We start from the raw sequence: 20,184 nt of genomic DNA, 5'->3' as shown, positions 1-20,184 counted from the left end.
AGCAGCAGATAGCAGTTCATTCTATTTAAAGCTGATGCAAGAACACCCCTTAAAAAAGGACTCTCTCTCTCACAAGCCAATTAGGAGGTCAATATCTTCTGATGTCTCTTGTTTACATATCTTTTCTGTAGTTATTATTGCATTATGGAAATGTTTAGTATAAGTGGATGTTTCAACAGGAAAGTCCACTATTTCAAAGGACAAAAAAACGATTAAGGAGCTGTTTGTAAACAATTCAATAGAATGTCACATTTTTAAAGGAATTGTGAGGACAAAAAATAACCACACCTCTGAGTAGAATCAATATAAAGACTCATACTATAACGCAAACCGTGTCCTTTTATAGAGCACACGAGTTATATACCTACCGTTTCCTTGGTCCAGATCATCACCAGTTGCTGTCCAAGTTATCACAATTTGTTTTCCCTCAATCTCTGCATTTAAATCCACAATTTTTTGAGGTTTATAGATGTCTGGCAGAGGCCCTGACGGAACGTTAGAAACCGTGAAAGCGCCACCTGTAGATGTTCTGGTGAAGTTTCCTAAACTGAGATGTTCCTCAGTCTTAACTGGAGGCTTGGGTGGGTTTTTTACTATAGTACCTTTAAAAGAAAAGAATATAAATATATATTTATAATATATTTGTGAGTTAAAGGGACATCATAGTGTAAAAATTGCATGCTATAATTCCTTGCAAAAATAAATAAATAAAGCTATGCTCTGGAGCCACAGAGTTCTGCGGGTCCAAGCTGATGACCCAATCAACAGCGGCAGTCGCTCAACCTCGCCAATCACTAGCTGTGTTCAGCTCAGGAACTGCAGTGCTTATGGCTCCAGAGCCGGACTTTACCTGTGTTTTACCCCATGGTCTAACAAATTAGAAGATTTTGTACAATATAATGTCCGCTACATTTTTATCAAAAATTACAACAAAAAAATGTACTGTGTAACTGATATTTTATACAGAGACTTAATAGACTATTTTCATTAGATTGATAAAAAAATCTGATAAATATCTCTTCCACTTATTAAACAAATATCTTTATCAGCTTTTTTAGTTATTCTGGGTAGTTTTTTATTTTGTGATTGAGACAGTTTACTTCTATTATCAATTTTGCTTTGTTCCCATGCTATTCTTTGTTGAAGAGATACCAAGGTAGCACCTGGAACACTACATAGCAGGAAATAGTGCTGCCATCTAGTGCTCTTGCAAATGAATAACATTAGTACTACATGACAGGAAATAGTGCTGCCATCTAGTGCTCTTGCAAATGGATAACATTAGTACTACATGACAGGAAATAGTGCTGCCATCTAGTGCTCTTGCAAATGGATAACATTAGTACTACATGACAGGAAATAGTGCTGCCATCTAGTGCTCTTGCAAATGGATAACATTAGTACTACATGACAGGGAATAGTGCTGCCATCTAGTGCTCTTGCAAATGGATAGCATTAGTACTACATGACAGGAAATAGTGCTGCCATCTAGTGCTCTTGCAAATGGATAACATTAGTACTACATGACAGGAAATAGTGCTGCCCTCTAGTGCTCTTGCAAATGGATAACATTAGTACAACATGACAGGAAATAGTGCTGCCCTCTAGTGCTCTTGCTAATGTATAACATTAGTACTACATGACAGGAAATAGTGCTGCTATCTAGTGCTCTTGCTAATGTATAACATTAGTACTACATGACAGGGAATAGTGCTGCCATCTAGTGCTCTTGCAAATGGATAGCATTAGTACTACATGACAGGAAATAGTGCTGCCATCTAGTGCTCTTGCAAATGGATAACATTAGTACTACATGACAGGAAATAGTGCTGCCCTCTAGTGCTCTTGCAAATGGATAACATTAGTACAACAAGACAGGAAAAAGTGCTGCCCTCTAGTGCTCTTGCACATGCATAGCATTAATACTACATTACAGGAAATAGTGCTGCCATCTAGTGCTCTTGCAAATGAATAACATTAGTACAACATGACAGGAAATAGTGCTGCCATCTAGTGCTCTTGCAAATGGATAACATTAGTACTACATGACAGGAAATAGTGCTGCCCTCTAGTGCTCTTGCAAATGGATAACATTAGTACTACATGACAGGAAATAGTGCTGCCCTCTAGTGCTCTTGCAAATGGATAACATTAGTACTACATGACAGGAAATAGTGCTGCCCTCTAGTGCTCTTGCTAATGTATAACATTAGTACTACATGACAGGAAATAGTGCTGCCCTCTAGTGCTCTTGCTAATGTATAAAATTAGTACTACATGACAGGAAATAGTGCTGCCCTCTAGTGCTCTTGCTAATGTATAACATTAATACTACATGACAGGAAATAGTGCTGCCATCTAGTTCTCTTGCTAATGTATAACATTAGTACTGCATGACAGGAAATAGTGCTGCCCTCTAGTGCTCTTGCAAATGGATAACATTAGTACTACATGACAGGAAAAAGTGCTGCCCTCTAGTGCTCTTGCAAATGGATAACATTAGTACAACATGACAGGAAATAGTGCTGCCCTCTAGTGCTCTTGCAAATGCATAGCATTAATACTACATTACAGGAAATAGTGCTGCCATCTAGTGCTCTTGCAAATGGATAACATTAGTACTACATGACAGGAAATAGTGCTGCCATCTAGTGCTCTTGCAAATGGATAACATTAGTACTACATGACAGGAAATAGTGCTGCCCTCTAGTGCTCTTGCAAATGCATAGCATTAGTACTACATGACAGGAAATAGTGCTGCCCTCTAGTGCTCTTGCAAATGCATAGCATTAGTACTACATGACATTAAATAGTGCTGCCCTCTAGTGCTCTTGCAAATGCATAGCATTAATACTACATGACAGGAAATAGTGCTGACCTCTAGTGCTCTTGCAATGCATAGCATTAGTACTACATGACAGGAAATAGCGCTGCCCTCTAGTGCTCTTGCAAATGCATAGCAATAGTACTACATGACATTAAATAGTGCTGCCCTCTAGTGCTCTTGCAAATGCATAGCATTAATACTACATGACAGGAAATAGTGCTGACCTCTAGTGCTCTTGCAATGCATAGCATTAGTACTACATGACAGGAAATAGTGCTGCCCTCTAGTGCTCTTGCAATGCATAGCATTAGTACTACATGACAGGAAATAGTGCTGCCCTCTAGTGCTCTGGCTAATGTATATCATTAGTACTACATGACAGGAAATAGTTCTGCCCTCTAGTGCTCTTGAAAATGCATATCATTAGTACTACATGACAGGAAATAGTTCTGCCCTCTAGTGCTCTTGCAAATGCATAGCATTAGTACTACATGACAGGAAATAGTGCTGCCATCTAGTGCTCTTGCAAATGCATAGCATTAGTACTACATGACATTAAATAGTGCTGCCCTCTAGTGCTCTTGTAAATGCATAGCATTAGTACTACATGACAGGAAATAGTGCTGCCATCTAGTGCACTTGCAAATGCATAGCATTAGTACTACATGACAGGAAATAGTGCTGCCATCTAGTGCTCTTGCAAATGGATAACATTAGTACTACATGACAGGAAATAGTGCTGCCCTCTAGTGCTCTTGCAAATGGATAACATTAGTACTACATGACAGGAAATAGTGCTGCCATCTAGTGCTCTTGCAAATGGATAACATTAGTACTACATGACAGGAAATAGTGCTGCCCTCTAGTGCTCTTGCAAATGCATAGCATTAGTACTACATGACAGGAAATAGTGCTGCCCTCTAGTGCTCTTGCAAATGCATAGCATTAGTACTACATGACAGGAAATAGTGCTGCCCTCTAGTGCTCTTGCAAATGCATAGCATTAGTACTACATGACATTAAATAGTGCTGCCCTCTAGTGCTCTTGCAAATGCATAGCATTAATACTACATGACAGGAAATAGTGCTGACCTCTAGTGCTCTTGCAAATGCATAGCATTAGTACTACATGACAGGAAATAGTGCTGCCCTCTAGTGCTCTTGCTAATGTATAACATTAGTACTACATGACAGGAAATAGTGCTGCCCTCTAGTGCTCTTGCAAATGCATAGCATTAGTACTACATGACAGGAAATAGCGCTGCCCTCTAGTGTTCTTGCTAATGTATAACATTAGTACTACATGACAGGAAATAGTGCTGCCCTCTAGTGCTCTTGCAAATACATAGCAGAGTACTACATGACAGGAAATAGTGCTGCCATCTAGTGCTCTTGCAAATGCATAGCATTAGTACTACATGACAGGAAATAGTGCTGCCATCTAGTGCTCTTGCTAATGTATAACATTAGTACTACATGACAGGAAATAGTGCTGCCCTCTAGTGCTCTTGCAAATGCATAGCATTAATACTGCATGACAGGAAATAGTGCTGACCTCTAGTGCTCTTGCAAATGCATAGCATTAGTACTACATGACAGGAAATAGTGCTGCCCTCTAGTGCTCTTGCAAATGCATAGCATTAGTACTACATGACATTAAATAGTGCTGCCCTCTAGTGCTCTTGCTAATGTATAACATTAGTACTACATGACAGGAAATAGTGCTGACCTCTAGTGCTCTTGCTAATGTATAACATTAGTACTACATGACAGGAAATAGTGCTGACCTCTAGTGCTCTTGCAAATGCATAGCATTAGTACTACATGACATTAAATAGTGCTGCCCTCTAGTGCTCTTGCAAATGCATAGCAGAGTACTACATGACAGGAAATAGTGCTGCCATCTAGTGCTCTTGCAAATGCATAGCATTGGTATTACATGACAGGAAATAGTGCTGCCATCTAGTGCTCTTGCAAATGAATAACATTAGTACTACATGACAGGAAATAGTGCTGCCCTCTAGTGCTCTTGCAAATGGATAACATTAGTACTACATGACAGGAAATAGTGCTGCCATCTAGTGCTCTTGCAAATGGATAACATTAGCATTACATGGTAGGAAATAGTGCTGCCCTCTAGTGCTCTTGCATATGGATAACATTAGTACTACATGTCAGGAAAAAGTGCTGCCATCTAGTGCTCTTGCAAATGGATAACATTAGTACTACATTACAGGAAATAGTGCTGCCCTCTAGTGCTCTTGCTAATGTATAACATTAGTACTACATGACAGGAAATAGTGCTGCCATCTAGTGCTCTTGCTAATGTATAACATTAGTACTACATGACAGGAAATAGTGCTGCCCTCTATTGCTCTTGCTAATGTATAACATTAGTACTACATGACAGGAAATAGTGCTGCCATCTAGTGCTCTTGCAAATGGATAACATTAGCATTACATGGTAGGAAATAGTGCTGCCATCTAGTGCTCTTGCAAATGGATAACATTAGTACTACATGACAGGAAATAGTGCTGCCCTCTAGTGCTCTTGCAAATGCATAGCATTAATACTACATTACAGGAAATAGTGCTGCCATCTAGTGCTCTGACAGATGTATAACATTAGTACTATATGACAGGAAATAGTGCTGCCCTCTAGTGCTCTTGCAAATGGATAACATTAGTACTACATGACAGGAAATAGTGCTGCCCTCTAGTGCTCTTGCAAATGCATAGCATTAGTACTACATGACAGGGAATAGTGCTGCCCTCTAGTGCTCTTGCAAATGGATAACATTAGTACTACATGACAGGAAATAGTGCTGCCATCTAGTGTTCTTGCAAATGCATAGCATTAGTACTACATGACAGGAAATAGTGCTGCCCTCTAGTGCTCTTGCAAATGGATAACATTAGTACTACATGACAGGAAATAGTGCTGCCCTCTAGTGCTCTTGCAAATGGATAACATTAGTACTACATGACAGGAAATAGTGCTGCCATCTAGTGCTCTTGCAAATGGATAACATTAGTACTACATGACAGGAAATAGTGCTGCCCTCTAGTGCTCTTGCAAATGGATAACATTAGTACTACATGACAGGAAATAGTGCTGCCATCTAGTGCTCTTGCTAATGTATAACATTAGTACTACATGACAGGAAATAGTGCTGCCCTCTAGTGCTCTTGCTAATGTATAACATTAGTACTACATGACAGGAAATAGTGCTGCCCTCTAGTGCTCTTGCTAATGTATAACATTAGTACTACATGACAGGAAATAGTGCTGCCCTCTAGTGCTCTTGCTAATGTATAACATTAGTACTACATGACAGGAAATAGTGCTGCCATCTAGTGCTCTTGCTAATGTATAACATTAGTACTACATGACAGGAAATAGTGCTGCCCTCTAGTGCTCTTGCTAATGTATAACATTAGTACTACATGACAGGAAATAGTGCTGCCCTCTAGTGCTCTTGCTAATGTATAACATTAGTACTACATGACAGGAAATAGTGCTGCCCTCTAGTGCTCTTGCTAATGTATAACATTAGTACTATATGACAGGAAATAGTGCTGCCCTCTAGTGCTCTTGCAAATGGATAACATTAGTACTACATGACAGGAAATAGTGCTGCCATCTAGTGCTCTTGCTAATGTATAAAATTAGTACTACATGACAGGAAATAGTGCTGCCCTCTAGTGCTCTTGCAAATGGATAACATTCTTGCAAAACTGCAGCTATATAGTGCCCCATACAAGTGCACATTCCTGAGATTATGTCCCTGCTTTTCAACAAAAGATACCATGAGATAGAAGAATATTTGATAATAGAAGTAAATTAGAAAGTTCTTTAAAATTGTATTTTCTGTCTGAGTCATGAAAGAGCAATTAAAATAATTTACAATGTTTTGCAAATAAAAAGCAGTTCAGGGATACACCTTTCTAAAGCCTGGTTTCTCATTTATTTTGATGAAGCCAATAAGGAGACAGATGTAAATGCACTTGTGCTCTGACCTAAACAATCACGGTGTAGAATGTTGCACACACACATACATATACAGTATATATATATATATATGCAAAATGATGAAAAATTCTTTGTTTCCAAGCTGTACAAGTATCTTACCATTTTTTACATAACCGGGCATGTACAAGGCGCGATTTGATGGAGCAGCTAATTTGCTGTTTTTGTCTCTGTTTTCAACGCGCACTTTTAAGTTATATCTGCCATTTCCAGTGAAAGAAAAGAAGTATTTGGAATAGATGCCGTCATTCTTTCTAATATCCGCACCTAGAAATAAAAAATAAAATAATGTACTTTGATAAACTATACAGAGCAGCCAATGAATCTCACATTTTCTCTGCACACATGAATTTGCGGGTTACTTGTCAGATAATTAAAATGTAGAACACAAACAAAGAATGGAATTAAAGGGACATTAAACACTTTGAGATGGTAATATAAAATGATAAATTGTATATAATAAAACAACTCTGCAATATACTTTCATTATTTATTTTGTCCTCTTTGCCTGTAATTCCATTCTGAAATTGTGAGCTTTTCAGTTCCTGTTAGAAATGGAAGTGCAGAACACTGTTAAATCCAGCACAACCATTGGCTGCACACTCTAATGACCTATTTATAACTGTCTCTAATTGGCCACAGCAGAGAAGGTAACACAAGTTACAACATGGCAGCTCCCAGTGTTTTATAGACACTAAAACTTTACTTATTTTGTCACTTTTTAAACAACTAATGAAACTTTAAAAAATACATCTACATGTTAGTCATGGACTAATCTTTTCTTTGAATGCATCATTCTATCTAGCATGTATTTAGTGTTTAATGTCCCTTTAAGTCTCAAATCTAAGCTGTCTAAGCTGTCACTACTGGAATTTGTGAAAATTTTTGCTATCACTCCATTTAATTTTTGATTTACCTACAAAAACTAGATATATTTTTAAAGTAGACAACCCAAAGGATCTAGGCCCATTTTGGTATATTTGATGCCACTATTTGGCTGCCAGAGGTGATCATATAAAAAAAAAAAAAAAAAAAACTTTGGGTTTCTCCCTGAATTTATTTTACACACAACTACTGCAGTTATAAGGAAAATAATTGTAAAAGCTTCTCTGGGATCCCCTTTGCTTAGAAACAGTACTCATATTATCAATTTTTCTCTGTTTTCTTGGTATCTTTATTTGAAAAAGCAAGAATAAAAACGTAGGAGCCGGACCTTTTTTGGTTCAGCACCTGGTTAGCGCTTGCTGATTGGTGTCTAAATGTAGCCAACCAATCAGCAAGCACTACCCAGGTGCTGAACCAAAAATGGGCCAGCTTGTAAGCGTACATTCTTCCTTTTTCAAATAAAGATACCAACTGAACGAAGGAAATTTGATAATAGGAGTAAATTAGAAAGTTGCTTAAAATTACATGCTCTATCTGAATTATGAAAGTTTAATTTAGACTAGACTATCCCTTTAATTTTTGATGCAGAGTAGAGAGGGACATTGTACACTAGATTTTACTTTGCATAAATGTTTTGCAGATGATCATTTATATAGCCCACCTGGGAGTGTTTTTGTAACAATTTATAGTTTTGCTTATTTTTTAATAACATTGTGCTGATTGTTAGACTCCTAACCAAGCCCCAAAGTTTTAGATGTATACTGATGTCTACAGATTCCTGCAGCCTGTTCCTACTTTCCCAGCTCCCTGATCCCCCCAAGCTCTTTAACCCTCCCTCTTCACACTAGTGGTGGTCATCTTAGGTACTGGCAGCTGCCTGTCTGTCGGTACCCAGTTTATATGTATTTTTTTTAATTTATTTATTCATTTTTCTTTTTTTTATGTAGTTCAATGAAGTCCCCTCTCTCCTCCTCCCCGCAATTGTTAGGTAGAGAGTGCATCTTTTTCTGCCGTGTAGATTCCCATCCCTCTCTCCCTTCAAAAAATTTTCTGCAGTACATGGCACAATGTTATCTATATGGAACACGTGAACAAGCACTATCTAACTGTGAAAAGCTAATAAATTCCACTGAGATAAGGGGTGGCCTCCAAGGTCTTAGAAATCAGCATATGAGCCTACCCAGGTTTAGCTTTCAAGAAAGAATACCAGAACAAAGCAAATTTTATAATAAAAGTTAACTGGAAAGTTGTTTTAAATTATGTGCCCTATTTGAATTATGAAAGTTTAATTGTAGCTTTAGTGTCCCTTTAAAAAGACTTCCTTTTACCTGCTCCATTGTCCAAAAGCTCCAACATCTGTACATTTCCGACTTGTGGTTCTATGATAGCGGTCACTTTTGCCCCTAAAACAGGGGAAAGCCCTTGCCTTACAAATGCATACACAGTCATTGGATTAGGGTAGGAATTTGTGTCAGCATTCATTTGCGTTTCCACAACTATTGGCGGCACAGTTGCATCTGCTGCACGCGAGTTCACCGTTACCCCCAGAACTTGATTTCCTGAGTTGGTGTTACACAAACTGTATACCCAAGGCCCTCTCTAAAATCAAGAAAAAGTAATAATAATAATATTTTAGACTTTTAAATCCTTCAATTTCATTTATAATTCCATTATATATAAGTAGGTTATGACAATAAAAGAAGAAATAAAATGAAATCTACATTAATGAATATTATACAAATGTAATGAAATATTCAAATTAATAGAAAAATAACAATAATAATTAAAATATTAATATTGAGATGCAGACTAATAAAGTTATTGGATTTTGTGTTTGGGTTGTGAATTGCAATAAGTAGTTCTGCCGGTGACTAAAAAATAGTTCTAAGAGGAATTTCCCCCCAGTAAGGAAGGGAAGGCTTTGTAACCTACGTACTGTTGACATATGTAATCCTAGTTTCTATAGCTGTTGTAAAGTGTGTAACTTGTAACATAAAACATCTTCAGTGCAGAATCTATTGGTGCTCTACAAGTAGATGATAATAATAATAATCTCCAATAACCCCTTCAGGACGAGGCAAGTGGACAAGATCAGAACAAAGTTCTGAAGTAAACAAACTTGAAAAAACAGAAGTAATTTGATCGTTGCTGCGATCACGTGACTTCAGCGCTGCTGATTGGATTATGGGGGATTTCATATGTTACCTGCCCATGAGATTGTTGTGTTATCCCTGCCCATGAGAGTGTTGTGTTATCCCTGCCTATGAGTGTTGTTTTATCCCTGCATATGGGAGTGTTGTTTTATCCCTGCAAATGAGAGTGTTGTTTTATCCCTGCCTATGGGAGTGTTGTTTTATCCCTGCAAATGAGAGTGTTGTTTTATCCCTGCCTATGAGAGTGTTGTTTTATCCCTGCATATGGGAGTGTTGTTTTATCCCTGCCCATGAGAGTGTTGTGTTATCCCTGCCTATGAGAGTGTTGTTTTATCCCTGCCCATGAGAGTGTTGTGTTATCCATGCCCATGAGAGTGTTGTGTTATCCCTGCCTATGAGAGTGTTGTTTTACCCTACATATGAGAGTCTTGTTTTATGCCTGCCTATGAGAGTGTTGTTTTAACCTGCATATGAGTGTTGTTTTATCCCTGCCCATGAGAGTGTTGTGTTATCCATGCCCATGAGAGTGTTGTGTTATCCCTGACTATGAGAGTGTTGTGTTATCCCTGCCCATGAGTATTGTGTCATCCCTGCCCATGAGTATTGTGTTATCCCTGACTATGAGAGTGTTGTGTTATCCCTGCCCATGAGAGTGTTGTGTTATCCATGCCCATGAGAGTGTTGTGTTATCCCTGCCCATGAGAGTGTTGTGTTATCCATGCCCATGAGAGTGTTGTGTTATCCCTGACTATGAGAGTGTTGTTTTATCCCTGCCTGTGAGAGTGTTGTTTTATCCCTGCATATGAGAGTGTTGTGTTATCCCTGCCCATGAGAGTGTTGTGTTATCCCTGCCTATGAGAGTGTTGTTTTACCCTGCATATGGGAGTGTTGTTTTATCCCTGCCCATGAGAGTGTTGTGTTATCCCTGCCTATGAGAGTGTTGTTTTATCCCTGCCCATGAGAGTGTTGTGTTATCCATGCCCATGAGAGTGTTGTGTTATCCCTGCCTATGAGAGTGTTGTTTTACCCTACATATGAGAGTCTTGTTTTATGCCTGCCTATGAGAGTGTTGTTTTAACCTGCATATGAGTGTTGTTTTATCCCTGCCCATGAGAGCGTTGTGTTATCCATGCCCATGAGAGTGTTGTGTTATCCCTGACTATGAGAGTGTTGTGTTATCCCTGCCCATGAGTATTGTGTCATCCCTGCCCATGAGTATTGTGTTATCCCTGACTATGAGAGTGTTGTGTTATCCCTGCCCATGAGAGTGTTGTGTTATCCATGCCCATGAGAGTGTTGTGTTATCCCTGCCCATGAGAGTGTTGTGTTATCCATGCCCATGAGAGTGTTGTGTTATCCCTGACTATGAGAGTGTTGTGTTATCCCTGACTATGAGAGTGTTGTTTTATCCCTGCCTGTGAGAGTGTTGTTTTATCCCTGCATATGAGAGTGTTGTGTTATCCCTGCCCATGAGAGTGTTGTGTTATCCCTGCCCATGAGAGTGTTGTGTTATCCCTGCCCATGAGAGTGTTGTGTTATCCCTGCCCATGAGTGTTGTGTTATCCCTGCCCATGAGTGTTGTGTTATCCCTGCCCATGAGAGTGTTGTGTTATCCCTGCCCATAAGAGTGTTGTGTTATCCATGCCCATGAGAGTGTTGTGTTATCCCTGCCCATGAGAGTGTTGTGTTATCCCTTCCCATGAGAGTGTTGTGTTATCCCTGACTATGAGAGTGTTGTGTTATCCCTGCCCATGAGAGTGTTGTGTTATCCCTGCCCATGAGAGTGTTGTGTTATCCCTGCCCATGAGAGTGTTGTGTTATCCCTGCCCATGAGAGTGTTGTGTTATCCCTGCCCATGAGAGTGTTGTGTTATCCCTGCCCATGAGAGTGTTGTGTTATCCCTGACTATGAGAGTGTTGTGTTATCCCTGCCCATGAGAGTGTTGTGTTATCCCTTCCCATGAGAGTGTTGTGTTATCCCTGACTATGAGAGTGTTGTGTTATCCCTTCCCATGAGAGTGTTGTGTTATCCCTGCCCATGAGAGTGTTGTGTTATCCCTTCCCATGAGAGTGTTGTGTTATCCCTGACTATGAGAGTGTTGTGTTATCCCTGCCCATGAGAGTGTTGTGTTATCCCTTCCCATGAGAGTGTTGTGTTATCCCTGACTATGAGAGTGTTGTGTTATCCCTGCCCATGAGAGTGTTGTGTTATCCCTTCCCATGAGAGTGTTGTGTTATCCCTGACTATGAGATTGTTGTGTTATCCCTGCCCATGAGAGTGTTGTGTTATCCCTTCCCATGAGAGTGTTGTGTTATCCCTGACTATGAGAGTGTTGTGTTATCCCTGCCCATGAGAGTGTTGTGTTATCCATGCCCATGAGAGTGTTGTGTTATCCCTGACTATGAGAGTGTTGTGTTATCCCTGCCCATGAGAGTGTTGTGTTATCCCTGACTATGAGAGTGTTGTGTTATCCCTGCCCATGAGAGTGTTGTGTTATCCCTTCCCATGAGAGTGTTGTGTTATCCCTGACTATGAGAGTGTTGTGTTATCCCTGCCCATGAGAGTGTTGTGTTATCCCTTCCCATGAGAGTGTTGTGTTATCCATGCCCATGAGAGTGTTGTGTTATCCCTGCCCATGAGAGTGTTGTGTTATCCCTGCCCATGAGAGTGTTGTGTTATCCCTGACTATGAGAGTGTTGTGTTATCCCTGCCCATGAGAGTGTTGTGTTATCCCTTCCCATGAGAGTGTTGTGTTATCCATGCCCATGAGAGTGTTGTGTTATCCCTGCCCATGAGAGTGTTGTGTTATCCCTTCCCATGAGAGTGTTGTGTTATCCATGCCCATGAGAGTGTTGTGTTATCCCTGCCCATGAGAGTGTTGTGTTATCCCTTCCCATGAGAGTGTTGTGTTATCCCTGCCCATGAGAGTGTTGTGTTATCCCTGCCCATGAGAGTGTTGTGTTATCCCTGCCCATGAGAGTGTTGTGTTATCCCTTCCCATGAGAGTGTTGTGTTATCCATGCCCATGAGAGTGTTGTGTTATCCCTGCCCATGAGAGTGTTGTGTTATCCCTGCCCATGAGAGTGTTGTGTTATCCCTGCCCATGAGATTGTTGTGTTATCCCTGACTATGAGAGTGTTGTGTTATCCCTGCCCATGAGAGTGTTGTGTTATCCCTGCCCATGAGAGTGTTGTGTTATCCCTGATTTTTCTGATAAAAACTGGAATCTCCAAAACAATCTACAGAAGCTATTAATTATACCTCAGCTGTGCCTGGAACTGTAAGACGAGCGGATTTGGATACTGCGTCAACGCTGAACTCTCCTGTCTGATACACTTTTCCTATTGGGTCCTGTAGGGTAATACTAGGAATGACACTCTGCCAAGTAACTAAAAAGAAAGTGTCATTTCCCACTGTGTTGTCGATCGTCACAGTCCCACTCAAACATTCCGCTGCTTTGATAATTGTTGCTGTACTTTCAAGCTGTCAACAAAGAAAAGTTCAAAAGTCAAAATTCAAAGTTGGTGAATGTTAAAGAGACAATAAACTGGAATCTTCAAATTAATCCACAAGGGCTATTAATTATACCTCAGCTGACTTATTTCCAATGGGGTCACCTTAGAGAAGCTACCAATGGGAGGACATATGTGTTAGATCTTGTGGGGAATGGAATTTATAGAGCTTTGTGTTAGTAGAGGTGGGAGAGCTGATCAACAGTGGTAAGGGTTAATTGTAGTTTTGTTTCTGTTCATGGAGGTGGGGAAGTTGTGGTTATAGGACAACCATCACCATATAATATTACTGAATTGAGTAACATGAGAACAGGAACAATAAAATAAATTACCTGAACTGATTGTTGTGTTATATTTCCACTATTGGATGTTATTCCACTGAATGCGTCAATTAAACCATTTGCGTCTATATTATCTGAAGCAGAAAATTTTAATCCACCTAAAAATAAACAAATAAATATTTGTTTCAAGAAATCAACAAGATACTTCTTAAACAATATACAATGCAACTATTACATATCTATAGCTTTTACTAATGTTCACATTTTTTTTAAAATATCTTATTGTTCTGAGTTGCATAGACGAAGCTCTCTCTATTCTTTTGGTATCAGAGGCACCTCTATTCTCTTTTAAATTTACTTTTAGTGTGATAACAAAATGTCCTGCTTTGTTAGTGCATTTTATTATTCAGTTGTGCAGTGTCCATTACTTGCTGTCGCAGCCCTACAATGAGGCTGTTGTCTTTAAAGGAAGGATTATAAGCTTGATATCAGAAAAATTCTAGAGTAAAATGTCAGCTCTCTTATCTCCCTGAGGGCAGGGGCTACGCTGAGAAAGTGCTAATTTTGCAAAAAAAACTAATTAGTTGTTTGCTTTTTTTTTACACAATCTTTTTCTTTTTGTGTTTACTTTGATTTAACATATTTGTTTTTACCAAAGCAGTGCAACATATATCAACATGCAAAAGCAGCTATTTAAAATAATACTGAAAAGATAAAGTAGCTGTTTATAAAAAAAATGATGCACGCCAATGTGTGAAACAGATCACTGAGAACACATTAAAGCACATACAAATTTACAGCACAGTGCCCTTTTCATAATTATCAAATGCATAATAAAAAATCTGCAATAACGGGGGCGTGTCTCTGGGCAGCACCTTCAATGGTCGCAATATCGGTTGCTCTTAGTGAAACATTAATAATATGCCTTTTATCTGTGTCTAAGAGGACCATCCATCTTCCTTAACCTGATAATTAAGACTCATCAAGCTGAATCAAATGATACCACATTATTGGGAATATCACCCTTAAATGGACACTGAACCAATTTTTTTTTCCTTTAGTGCTTCAGATAGAGCATGCAATTGTAAGCAACTTTCTAATTTACTCCTATTATCAATTTTTATTTGTTCTCTTGCTATCTTTATTTGAAAAAAATGAGACATCTAAGCTATTTTTTGGGTTTAGAACCCTGGACAGCACTTTTTTATTGGTGGGTGAATTTATCCACCAATCAGCAAGAACAACCAAGGTTATTCACCAAAAATGGGCAGGCATCTAAACTTACATTCTTGATTTTCAAATAAAGATGCCAAGAGAATGAAGAAAATGTGATAATATGAGTAAATTAGAAAGTTGCTTAAAATTGCATGCTATTAATTCACGAAAGAAAAAAATTGGGTTCAGTGTCCCTTTAATATCCGGAGCATTGAGGCCTAAGGCAGACTCCTACGTGAGAGGCACTCAACCCCCCCCCCCCCCCCGTAATCTTGTATGCCGGGTAAGCAAAAAAAAACTTTCGCAGTTCATACCACGCTGTTATATAACCCCAGACATCCGACTAATCTGATATTTGAAACTAAAACCTATTGGTATCTTATCGGAAACTCTACTGTCTACAGTGCAAAATGGAATCCCTTAAAAAGTGGGAGACTGAGGTTTTAAGACTGCTCGATGCTCACTTTGTAACACTGGAAAAGGAGCTCTGTATGGTAATAGAAGCTGCACAGCACCGGTCAAGTAATCTGCAGCAGCCTAAAATGCAACAGCAGCTAAATGATCTAAACATTAGTGCGTGAGTATGCTTGGAAGGAGATGGGGCAGAATCTGATTTTCCAAGTGAAGATGCAACATATACTGCTATGTCTTTAACACCACGTTACCACTACGCATTTGAGTGTCACGCTCCTTCCTCAGACCTGAGGAAGGTGCGTGACCCTGAAACGCGTAGTGGTAATGTATACACCAGTCTGGCCAGGCAAGTGTTTGCAGTCTGTTGCTCAAATACCTGCAGTGTTTTGTATTGTATTTTTTAGCATTATTGTTTATATATGTTGATTTGTACACAACAAATGTTCGCATTGTTTTTATTGCATATAATGTCTATTGAGGACTATTAATTAGACATCGTTTGATATTCACATTAGGTAGCGGTATTAATAACAGGCCATTGGGCGTTTGCTGAAAACCGTTAAGAGATTTGCTACATATCAGATGTGAGATATTGTGGAGCAATTTTGTGTTGATACATGTTTGCAAAGTAACTTTCTAAAGTTTTTTAAAAAACAGTTTTTTTATCATAAGAAAATAAAACAAAATTGTCTTTTACACTGAGTACTCAAAATTTGTTTGTAGCTGTATATAGCGCTGTTTACACATTTCTTTAAAAACTGTATATATATACGCATTTTTTTTTGTTATATTTTAAAGCAAATACTTTAGTGTGTGGCGCTCTCTCATTTTTATTTAAATAAATGCCTGTTTGATCTATGTGCACCATGCATCATGTGATTTTTTTTGTTCATGTGGTTATCAAATTTGAACCTGTTCTAATTGCCACATGATCAAAAATGTATTATAAAGTCTTCAACTGCATTTTTTTAATTTAAAATACCTTGGCTTAGTTTCCATTGATGTGGTAAAGTGTGGAAAATGGTGATAATATAAAAAAAATATCCATAGACTGTAATGGTTATAAACATTTTTACCACCAGTTTCCAAACTTTACCACTTCAATGGATACTAAGGGGCCTATTTATCAAAGGTCTTGCGGACCTGATCCGACAGTGCGGATCAGGTCCGCAAGACGTCGCTAAATGCGGAGAGCAATACGCTCTCCGCGTTTAACATTGCACCAGCAGCTCACAAGAGCTGCTGGTGCAACGCCGCCCCCTGCTGACTCGCGGCCATTCGGCCACCAGCAGGGAGGTGTCAATCAACCCAATCGTACTCGATCGGGTTGATTTCCGGCGATTCCTGTCCGCCTCTTTAGAGCAGGTGGACAGAGTTATGGAGCAGCGGTCTTTAGACCGCTGCTTCATAACTGCTGTTTCTGGCGAGTCTTCAGACTCGCCAGAAACACGGACCCACAAGCTCCGTTCAGAGGTTGATAAATGGGCCCCTAAGTCCTTGTCAGGTGGCAATATAAACTGATATTTAAATCAGTAAGCAAATGCTTTCAGCTAAGGAATTTTTTTAGACATTTTTGATTGTAATTTCTTGGCTAATATTCCTGCACATGCTTAATTCACAAGTTAGAAAATGTAACTCTTTCTCTACTGAGGTAGGATCAGGATCATCCACACATTTTGAACGTTATATGATAGCAGTGTTTGCAACAATGTTTGTAACAATGTTATACATATAGTGATCAAGACATGTGAGCACTCCTTAGCCTAGCTCTGTATGCTCCCATGGATAGGAGCTATGTTTCATCAAAGGAGAATAAAATACATTTGTTTAATAAAGGACCATTAAACTTGACATTTCAGCAATGCATAAAATGTCATTATTGCAAGTGAAACATTATTGCCATATACATTCATTATTTATTTGGCAGCCTTTTATTGTAATGTATAAATACATCTACAAATTGTTTGACTTTCTTCCAGGGAGGCTTGGGTTAATACTTTTATTCAATTTATGTGAAATTTTGTTTATTTTCCCTCCCTCCCTAAGCTTCTATGGTGTCACATGCTTTTAAAAGGTGGATTATCAGTTTTGCATCAACATTCATGAGAGGAAAATCATTATTTGCAAAAGTAACTAAGTTGAATCAGTGCTAAACCTCCTTAAGGGAATACAAGACTGCAGGCTACCCAAGTCTGCACATGTGCAAACAGAGTTTGTGCTATATCCGAATATTAGTTTGTGATTGATTAGCAGGGATTCTTTTGTTCTGGGGGACAGGGAAATTTGACAAAATAAAGCTGCAGTTTTCATTGCAAAATTATTCTTATATATAAAGGTTCATAATCACATAGTTTGTAATTTGTGTTTAATGTCCCTTTAAGTATTTGACTAGATGTTGTTGTTTCAAAGGCTTACAAAATGATGGATTTCCATTTTCCTTTAACATTGAACATTGAGTACTGGAAGTATAGAAAATTATTCTCTTCCTACACTAAAAAGGACCATGATCAGCAGATTCATTTCTAAGCTTTACAAAAACATGCTCATATATCTGTAGAAACTATTCACATATCTGTAGAAACTATTTACATATCTGTAGAAACTATTCACATATCTGTAGAAACTATTCACATATCTGTAGAAACTATTCACATATCTGTAGAAACTATTTACATATCTGTAGAAACTATTTACATATCTGTAGAAACTATTCACATATCTGTAGAAACTATTCACATATCTGTAGAAACTATTCATATATCTGTAGAAACTATTCACATATCTGTAGAAACTATTCACATATCTGTAGAAACTATTCATATATCTGTAGAAACTATTCACAGATCTGTAGAAACTATTTACAGATCTGTAGAAACTATTCATATATCTGTAGAAACTATTCACAGATCTGTAGAAACTATTTACAGATCTGTAGAAACTATTTACAGATCTGTAGAAACTATTCACATATCTGTAGAAACTATTCATGTATCTGTAGAAACTATTCACAGATCTGTAGAAACTATTTACAGATCTGTAGAAACTATTCACATATCTGTAGAAACTATTCATGTATCTGTAGAAACTATTCACAGATCTGTAGAAACTATTTACAGATCTGTAGAAACTATTTACAGATCTGTAGAAACTATTCACATATCTGTAGAAACTATTCATATATCTGTAGAAACTATTTACAGATCTGTAGAAACTATTCACAGATCTGTAGAAACTATTCACAGATCTGTAGAAACTATTTACAGATCTGTAGAAACTAAACAACTTACCAGTTTTATCTGCTAGTTGTTCAAGGGCTTTGTCCGCACTCGGTCCCAGAGCCACAGTGTGAATTATGGCCCCACTTGATTCCACTTCAAGAAAACAGGAACTGATACTAGTATCTTCTCCATCAGTCAGAAGCACCAGTTCAGTACCCTGTGTGCTTGTATAAAGTTTCTGATTTACCTGTGTATCAAAAATAAATACAATTATCCACATCTTCCAAATTTTGTTACATAACATTGGATCCTAAACCATATAATTTATAATCTGTAATAATATTTCCTTTTCTTTTTTTCCCCCAGCATTATATGGAAGGAAGTTAGATGAAGGTCTCAGCATATCCTCAATATTATCTAGGATCAGGAAGATGGGGACTGACTCAGGGAGATCTGTGAGGGAAGTGATTACTCTCTATGTTTAGAACCAGGGTGTTCTGTATGTGCCACATGATTTGGTGGCCTCTGGTTTCTTTTCATAAAACTGGTACATTTATAAGAAAGGGGGAGCAAGACAGAGCTCTTAACCCATAAGATGCCGGATGGTTGAGAGCTCTGCTTCAATGTCAATAAACTGTTGTAATTATCCAGTAAAAAGCAATACCAATGAGTAAGAGATATGAGAAAAGAAAAAAAAATGAAAAGTAAAAACCACACCACTACTTCCTGCTACCACTACATTTGCAAACAGAGCACAGGTGGAATTGTCTATGTGGTGTATTTATGTATAATTTTCTTTTGTATTCTTCCTACACTTTTTACTTAATTTTTACGCATTATCTCCCAGCTTCTTTATTAAAGAGCAAATAATGTCATATATGTCAATAATGGGTAATTTAATATATAGTTTAAATAAAAAAAAAAAAAAACACATTCTTGTGCTGAAAGATACATTTTTTCATATGCATGTTAAGATTTTGAGGATAAAAAACTAAAGGAGCTGATTACACAAAATAAAATTATTATCCAGAGGGTAGAAGATCTTGCCTGAATATGTTTTGAATAGCCCACTGCATAATTTTGCTGAATTCCAATTAACAAAATTGCTGGGTTTAAAGGGACACTATTTAATTGATAGTATTGTATTATAGAAATGTGTTCCCAATGACTAGTTGTAAGAGCTGCAGATTATAAAACTCATGGTAAATTGCTTCTTTAGGTTATTTTTCATAGGAAACTGCTGTTTTTCCTCTTTGAAGCCCCAATCCATTGTTCTGAAAAACATGCCCATTTAAATTGGGTGAGCCTGCAGAAATAGCAGACTTTTTAATCTTCTCTCTTGATACACTGAAATTCCTTTTTATCTGACCGTCTGTATGTATGCAAAGGCCAATACTTGTGAATGAGTAATTGAAAAGGATAATTGCAATACCTATCTCTTCCATACCCACTAGTAACTTGATTGCTGTTTGAGGACTATTTCTTAGACTAAAGGGCCGATTTATCAAGGGCCGAATGGCCCTGAATGCAGCTGGTTCTGCACGAGCCTTCAGGCTCGCTGGAAACAGGAGTAATAAGGCAGCAGTCTTAAGACCACTGCTCCTTAACTTGTTCGCCACCTCTGAGGCGGCGGACAGCAATCCGCCCGA

At 38.3% G+C, this 20,184-nt stretch overlaps 1 protein-coding gene across 2 annotated transcripts in view; it reads right to left on the bottom strand.

The window, feature by feature from the left end:
* LOC128641300 (calcium-activated chloride channel regulator 1) overlaps positions 1-20,184 on the bottom strand; it is a 53,319-nt gene that overhangs the window by 3,622 nt on the left and 29,513 nt on the right. For both annotated transcript variants that reach the window (XM_053693905.1, XM_053693904.1), the window contains exons 9-14: positions 18,605-18,782; positions 13,740-13,846; positions 13,157-13,378; positions 9,071-9,341; positions 6,960-7,124; positions 369-602 (exon numbers count right to left, since the gene is read on the bottom strand). In XM_053693905.1, the coding sequence (XP_053549880.1) occupies positions 369-602; positions 6,960-7,124; positions 9,071-9,341; positions 13,157-13,378; positions 13,740-13,846; positions 18,605-18,782 (1,177 nt within the window). The remainder of the gene's footprint in view (positions 1-368; positions 603-6,959; positions 7,125-9,070; positions 9,342-13,156; positions 13,379-13,739; positions 13,847-18,604; positions 18,783-20,184) is intronic.

Source organism: Bombina bombina, chromosome 10 (assembly GCF_027579735.1).
Source record: "Bombina bombina isolate aBomBom1 chromosome 10, aBomBom1.pri, whole genome shotgun sequence".
In the NCBI taxonomy this organism is placed as follows: Eukaryota; Metazoa; Chordata; class Amphibia; order Anura; family Bombinatoridae; genus Bombina; species Bombina bombina.
This window is presented reverse-complemented; position numbering and strand designations above follow the sequence as displayed.